Consider the following 8,040-nt stretch of genomic DNA (forward strand, 5'->3'; position numbering starts at 1 on the left):
AAAGTTTGAAGAAATATATCCTCCAGAAGTAGCAGAATTTGTATACATTACAGATGACACCTATACCAAGAAACAAGTTCTGAGAATGGAACATTTAGTTTTGAAGGTCCTTGCTTTTGATTTAGCAGCACCAACAATAAATCAGTTTCTTACTCAGTACTTTCTACATCAGCAGTCAGCAGACTGCAAAGTTGAAAGTCTAGCCATGGTAAGTTCCTTTCACTTTGCTGCATGGCAGTTCTTACAGTCACAATTAGGGGCAAGCCTCTGTTTTATTACGCTGTATTGGCCAAGATTCTATCACATTCTAGGTAGAGATTAATGATGCAGTGTTAAGAGAAGCTATCAATGGCCACAGATCTTCTGTATCAGGGAAAGCAATAAGAATAGTGGTACCAGTTCTGAAGTCTCAGCTGGTAGTTAGCTTAAAGGGGTTGCTTTAGTAAAATTATTAAAAGAAGAAAAATAGATAAGAATGAAGACTAGAAATGTTTAATGTTAAAGGTATGAATATTTTCCCCCCTGGAGTTACTAAATTGCTAATTGCAAAGATCGGGAAAAATTGGGTCTCAGGTTATTTAAAATTTTAATTGTAGCTGCTTTTTTTATTTTAATGAAAGTTTATAGAGACTTAGAGTTTCCAATCTTTCATTGTTGCACTTAATTGTAGCGCTTTTGTGGTTCTATTTTTGTTCCAGTTTCTGGGAGAATTAAGTTTAATAGATGCCGATCCATACCTGAAGTATTTACCGTCAGTTGTTGCTGCTGCAGCCTTTCATATAGCACTCTACACAGTCAGGGGACAGAGCTGGGTACGTATTACATTGGTTTTAGACATCTGTCTCTGATGCTCTTGGGTGGTGAGAGTCACCCAGAGGCACCTCAAACTTTGTCTGTCTGGAGGGGGGAAAATCAACCATAGAAAACCATCAGAACACAATTCTACTCCAGTAAATGGAATCATCACTGAGTGTCAGACAGACCTATCATAAAAACCAGACATTGTACTGACCTGGGATCACGTCATTGTTGAACGAATCCTACATGTACGAGAACATCTCTCATTTGTTAGGTAGGAAACATGGATCTTAATATGGATTTAAAGGTGTGCTCAAGGGACCTCTGGTGGCCTAGTGGCAAGAAGCTGTGCTACAATCCTGAAGGAAGGCATGTGGTTTGAATCCAGATGCTCTGCTGGAGATAGAGGGGCAATCTTCTCCTGTGCCAGTCAGATCCATCTCAACAGTATTCAACAGGGGGGGGAGAAAAAGAAAGGTGTGCTTAAAGAATTGGAGCCATACAGCCTGATGTTATTGAGGAAAATGGCTCACAGCATTAAAGGAATGAAATAAAGGCCTGTAAAAATAGGAACATTATAGAAGTGTTAATAGTGTATCAGAGATAATGGATAGGGCAGGGCAGGGTTCAGGTTAGCTGTTCATAGGGTAGCTAGGATTCATACTCCAATCAACTTGATAGCACTTAACAAAATAATATTGAAATTTTAAGTGTTTTAAAGTGAACTTTATTAATTTTGCCTATCAGAAATAAAACTCTTGATTTTCTACTCTTTTTCTTTACAGCCTGAGTCTTTAGTACAGAAGACTGGATATACCCTAGAAAGTCTTAAGCCTTGTCTCATGGACCTTCATCAGACCTACCTCAGAGCACCACAGCACGCACAGCAGTCAATAAGAGAAAAATATAAAAATTCCAAGTAAGAATTGAGTAACTAGTAAAGAAGCTTGCTAATCCAAATGAGCCTGTTGTTCAACAGTGCTTTTATAAGTATAAACTAATCCCAGCCTGCTTTCAAAGCTATTTTCAGGCTATCTTTTGATCCTTTAGCTCATGTCTCCTGTCCTGCTTTGGGTGAGGGGAAGATTGTGCATACATGCTTTGGGCCCTAGTGATTCTGTGGTTGTTAACTTGATCAGATAGATGCAATTAGTATTGTTGAAATTCCATTATTATTCAATGATCTGCATTGAAAAGAATTTTTCTTTTCTGCTTTAGGTATCATGGTGTTTCTCTCCTCAAGCCTCCAGAGACATTAAATGTGTGAAAGTGAAGAGACTACTTTTGTTTTCCAAGATGTAAATCACTCAAAGTATATGATGTACAGTTTTTATTTGGTTTTAGTTTTTACAAATCATATCTGAATACAAATATGGTGGTCAATTACAAAATTATGGTCTCTATTTTTAAAATGGTTTTAATTTGTATATCTTTTGTACATGTAGCTAGTTTAGATTATTGGCTAATTCTATGTGGTTTTTATTAAACCAAATAATAATGCCAGCTATCAGGATTATTAATAAACTGATTTGGAAAATATAATTTGCAAGTCACACTTAATTTCAGATTAAAATAATTTGTCTTGAATTACTATAAAATGGAGAGTTGTACGGTGCAGTTGGAACCAACATCTAGTAGCTGGTCCCAAAACCCTCCAGCAGGTTTTCAGAAGCAGTAAATCACATGCTCATTCTTCTCCCTGGGAGCAGCTGATGGATTTATACCATGTGTCTTGAGTTTGGCAATGTAGCTTCTTAACATCAGGTCACCAGAGCTCCCTAAAATGGAAAGTACTGGACCAATTTGCTCACTTTGTAATTTAAAGAAATCCTTATCAGTAATGAGACTGTTCAGGGGTCTCTAAAAAATGCTTTGTTCTTTTCCATTTCTAAATTGATCTTCATAGATAGGTGTGGGGTTTTTTTAGTCAGAACAAAATCATAGTGGACCCTCCAGTGGTTTTTCTTTCAAGGGAGAAAATTCCCCATCTTTCTTATGAGGAGTAATAGGCAGATTCAAACTGCTTGCCCTTGTGTTGGCAGTGCATTTCTTTGTCCACTAGGCCACCAGAGCTAAAAAGCAAGGTGGTTGTTAGGTACCATCCTTTGACTCGTGTTACTTTTCTGTAAAATTCTGCCCCATCCTATAAATTTACAGTCTTTTGATCCATCTCATCGGTCGTCTACTTTTCTAAGCATGATAGGGACTGGCCCCTCCTGTTCACATGTTAAAATACAAGAAACAGGATCACCACCTTTTTTCTCTGGATCAGTCTTATCAAGATAGATTTGTTCTTTTAGCAATTTATGGTATAGTCAGGATTTTTCATCACAGTGCCAAGGGGACTGACTTCATTGTGCAACTTTCTGTGAAGCAACTGAAAATATGGTTTGAGTTGGGCACACATTTAACAGCCTTGCTTTAGAGTTTCTTGGCAGATTATTTCCAATACAATCCATCATTTGATTTTGTAAGTGCTATATCTGTGGATACTGATTGTGGATCAATGTAAAATAAAATCCTTCACAACATCAAATTTTCTGGATTTTGCTTATTGGTCTAATTGTGAGGTTTTTTTTTCTTTAATGTAAGAATATACTGAATTTCTTTGCTTCAAGTCTTTCTACAAGCAGCATGTCATTGACATATCACAAAGTAAGACTCAAATCTTCTGTGGGCTTCATATATTCCAACTATGAAGGTTATGAGGAACAAACTAATTAGTAACTCGCAAATGATAGAAAGATGGAGGAGGCAGGAAATATACAAATTCTCCAGATGGTTTATTTTAAAGCATAATGTAAAAAATAGTTAAAATTCAAGATTTTTAGATTTCTAAATAAAAGCCAGTTCTTAGCATTGAATAAATAGCTTTTTTAATATATACACAGTGTTATGTTAGCTTAAATTTACAGTTCTCTTCTTTTTCCTCTTCTTTGTGGGTTTTTTACTTAATGCTTTTTCTTGTTTTGCACTGATGGTCTGTGTGCTATAAACAAGCAAAACAAACAGTTGTTAAATAGCTGACATTTATCAATAAAGATTTACCACCCTCACAATTTACCTGCTGTAATTTTACAAAATATTTCAACAATTTTACTACAGATTTAGGTCCCAATATTTATAAAACATGGAAAGAACCATGGATATGTTTATAAACCATGGAAAGAAGTAATGTCTCCTTAAAGCTCATTGGAGCAATGTGTATTTAAAAAAAAAAAAATCTCTACTACGTAAGAATAAAATCAAAACCTTTACAGTTTGTTTATACATTTGACAAATAAGCCCAGAAATCTATTACCTTATTTTCTTTGTACTCTTTTCTGGGTCTAAAATGATCATTTCTTCTTCTTCACTATCTGAGAGTACTATAGGAGCACCTTGAAGAAATGTATGAGAAATAGAAAAAAGCATAATTAGTCTTGGGGATTTGCACATGTGGCTTATGTTAAAGATTGAAATTATTTCCACACAAACAGCCCATCTTTGGATAGAGGTTTTGGAAATACACTCATTTTCTCTATTCAGATATTTTCTGAATTAGTTGGAGCTCTGAAAAACAATTTATACATTTTTCCCCCTAAAAATCCTGCAGTAGCACAACCATTGGTAAAATGTTCAGAATGTTTTCAGATGCCGTCAAGTTGACTGACTCAGAGAACCTATGAACAACAGACCTAAACTTTGTCCCATTCTGCATCATCATCATCATCATCTCTGTCCTTCTCAAGCCCATCTCGCTGAAGGTCTTCCTCTCCAACTGACCTTTTTTAGCATGTTATCTCCTAAAAATATGGCCAAAGAAAGACGAAGTTTCACCATCAGGAGCACTCTGATTGCACTTCAAGACAGGAATGTTTGTTCTTTTGGAAGTTCATAGTTTATTTAATACTCTGCCACAACCACAATTCAAAGGCATACTCTATCATCCTTAATCACTGTCCACCTTTCAGATGCATAGGAAGCAAATGAAAAGACCACAGACCAGATCAGATGCACCTTTGCCTTCAGTGTCCCAATGTGACATGTCTTCATTTCCTGACTACTGTTCCTATGGAGGTTGACTGGATCCTGGTAAAATGAAATCACTTTTGAAGAGAAATTTAATCTTTTCTCCATCTGTAATGGTTTTACCTCCTGGTCCAGTAGTGAGGATTTTTGTTTGTTGATGCTGAGATGTAATCCATATTGAATGAAGGCTATCTTCTTTGATCTTCTGAAGAAGTACTTCAACTCTTCTGAAGCCAGGTTGTATCATCTGCATAACACAGGGTCTTGAGTTTTCCTCCAATCCTGGATGCCACATTCCTTTTCAAATAGTCCTGGTTAGTGGGTGGTTCACTCAGCAGGTTAAGTATGGAGAAAGGTTACAACCTTGATGCACATCTTTCCTTGTATTTCTATGTTCAGAAAAACTGGCCTTTTTTTGTGTTAACAGAAAATATAAAAATCCAAGTTGTACTTGTGTATCATCATTCTGGAATGATTGAAAGTATGCCAAATAAATTGCTAGTACTGTATTGCAGGACAACCACCTGGCCTACTGACTGGAAGAGATCTATATTTTTTTTCCCATTCCAAAGAAAGGCAATCCAAGAGAGTGGAAATTATCAAACAATATCATTGATATCACATGCAAGCAAGATTTGGCTGAAGACTATACAGAAACGACTGGAACAGCACATCAACAGAGAAATGCCTGAAGTGCAGGCTGGATTGAGAAAAGACTGTGGCACTACGGATATTATAGCTAATGTCAGATGGATCTTGGCTGAAAGAATACCAGAAGAATGTGTATCTGTGCTTCACTGACTATGCAAAGGCATTTGACGGCAGATCACAAAAACTGTGGCTGACGCTGAGAAGAAAGGGAATCCCAGAACACTTGATTATGCTTATGCAAAACTTATACTTGGATCAGGAGGCAGTTGTCAGAACAGAACAAGGAAACACCGCATGGTTCAAAACTGGGAAGGGTGTGCGTCAAGAATGTATCCTATCTCCATATTTTTCAATCTGTGTGGAACAGATTATCCGGGAAGCTGGGCTCTATGAGTCTAAGTGTGGCATTAGGATTGGAGGTAGACTTATCAACAATCTGCGTTATGCAGATGACACAGCCCTACTTGCTAAAACTGAGGAGGACCTGAAGTGCTTGCTGAGGAGGATACAAGACTGCAGCCTTCAATATGGATTGAAGCTCAACATCAAGAAATAAAAGATTCTCACCCCTGGGCCAACTGGCAGTATCATGATGGATGATGAAGAGACTGGGATTGATAACAGCTTTATTTTGCTTGGCTGTACAATTAACACTCTTGGTATCAGCAGCCAGGAAATTAAAAGATGAATTGCATTTAGAAAGTCTGCTGTCAGAGACCTCTCCAAGATACTGAGGAGCAACAATGTCAGTCTGGATACTAAGGTGCACCCGATATAGGCCATGTATGCATCAGAGAGCTGGACAATGACTATGGTTAACAGGAGAGTTTGATGCCTTTGAACTGTGGTGCTGGAGAAGAGTACTGAATATTCCATGGACTACTAGGAGAACAAACAAGTTCTTCCTGGAGAAAGTGAAGCCAGGCTGTTCCTTGGAGGCAAGGCTTCTGAAGCTTCGTCAGCTATACTTTGGACATGTTGCAAGGCAGGATCCATCCTTAGAGACGGATGCCATGCTTGGGAGGGGGGAGGGACAGCACAGGAGAGGAAGACCCTGGATCAAATGGATTTATTCCATCACTGGGGTAGTGGGGATAGACATGTCAGAATCAATAAGATTGGCAAGGGATAGACCAGGGTTTATGGCTGTTGTACGTAGGGGTCACTAAGAGTCACAGGTGACTTGGTGACACATAACAACATTCAATAAGAAAGTATACTTCAACACTGGAAAGAAAATTCCTAGTAGCTGAACTGTTGCATCAGAGGGTGAACGGATTCTAAAGGATATTTCTTCCCCCAACTCCCAAGAACCTCATTTATACTCTTAAAAAAATGTGTATATAAAAAGCCATTTCCTGTACACCCTAGCCAATCTTGGTCTTTGTACTATTGCCTGATAAAACAGAAAATTCTTTTTCAATTTTTGCTGTGCTTTGAATTTATTTCCTTTATTATGAATAGGATTTATCGAGAAAAAAAGTTACTAGCTTTCTCTGTTTTAGAGCTTTGAATTAGTTTTCAATTTTTCCCTTTGTTCATAACCTTTAGAAAGGCTCCATCTAACATACCTTGGGTCCACCACTCCATCATTCTCCCGTGGAGCAGCTGGTGGATTCAAACTGTGTGCCTTTATGACTGCAGCGCAGATTCTTACCACTAGGCCACCAGAGTTCTTTGATTAACCGTAGAAAATAGAAGTCTACAGAAAGGTGTATGCAAAGATGCTTACTGTTGCACTGTAACAGTAGGGAAAAAACTCCAACAAGCAAAACCTAACCACCTACATTTCAAAGGAAATCGTTTGGCCATTTTAAAAGGTACTTTACACTGAATAACTTCTCAGATTCAGCTTACAAAAACAGATGTTTAAGTCTGCTTAAGAATTGATGCCTTTGAGATATGTTGGAAAGTACTGGTTATTCTATGTACTTCTAAAAGAATGAACAGGTATGTCTTGGAAAGGGTGCAGCCAGAGTGCTTCTTGGAGGTAAGGATGTTGAAGCTGAAGTTTTCATCTCTCATACTTTTGACATGTTTCTAGGAGAGGCTATTCCTTGGAAAGGGTTTTCCTATTTGGAAAGGTTAAGAGTCAGTGAAAGAGAGGAAGACTCCCACTCAGGTAGACTGACATGGAGAGTGCAGCAAGGGCTCAAGTGTATTAGAGATGATGAGGATGACACAGGAAGGACAAAATTCAGATCTGTTATTCATAGGGGTGCTATAAGTTGTACTCAGCAACACCTAAAAACAGTAACAACAAAGCAACAAAGCATAACTCCAAACTCTACGGTTAGTTTTGACTTAACTCTCCAATGGGTTTTGAAGGCCATATATCACAACTGGAGGAGACTGCCCACGCTGCTCCTTTAGACTGGCCGATGGATTGGAACTGCTGGGGTCACGCAGCATTTGGCTTAGCAGCACAACTCACTACAAACGATCCCAACAACATCCAGTTTGTGTGTATATGTATATAAATACATAAAATACGTTGTCATGTACCGCTGAGTTAGAACCAACTGATGGCTGACCCTCTAGCAGGCTTTTTGAAGCAGTAAATCGCATGGGAAGAGACTG

General features: G+C 38.1%; 2 protein-coding genes across 2 annotated transcripts in view; one reads left to right on the forward strand and one right to left on the reverse strand.

Moving 5' to 3' along the window:
* The window catches only part of CCNA2 (cyclin A2), a 7,937-nt gene extending 5,872 nt beyond the window's left edge, over nucleotides 1-2,065 (forward strand). The window contains 4 exon segments of the mRNA XM_006903573.1: nucleotides 5-208; nucleotides 699-812; nucleotides 1,584-1,717; nucleotides 2,017-2,065. Coding sequence (XP_006903635.1) covers nucleotides 5-208; nucleotides 699-812; nucleotides 1,584-1,717; nucleotides 2,017-2,065 — 501 coding nt within the window.
* Nucleotides 2,066-3,653: 1,588 nt separating this feature from the next.
* The window catches only part of EXOSC9 (exosome component 9), a 36,731-nt gene continuing 32,344 nt past the window's right edge, over nucleotides 3,654-8,040 (reverse strand). Inside the window, exons 11-12 of the mRNA XM_006881051.1 lie at nucleotides 4,100-4,178; nucleotides 3,654-3,787 (exon numbers count right to left, since the gene is read on the reverse strand). Coding sequence (XP_006881113.1) covers nucleotides 3,697-3,787; nucleotides 4,100-4,178 — 170 coding nt within the window. The 3' untranslated portion in view covers nucleotides 3,654-3,696. The remainder of the gene's footprint in view (nucleotides 3,788-4,099; nucleotides 4,179-8,040) is intronic.

The sequence above is a fragment of the Elephantulus edwardii genome, unplaced genomic scaffold (genome assembly GCF_000299155.1).
Source record: "Elephantulus edwardii isolate Elephantulus edwardi_28Jun2011 unplaced genomic scaffold, EleEdw1.0 scaffold00012, whole genome shotgun sequence".
Classification (NCBI taxonomy): domain Eukaryota; kingdom Metazoa; phylum Chordata; class Mammalia; order Macroscelidea; family Macroscelididae; genus Elephantulus; species Elephantulus edwardii.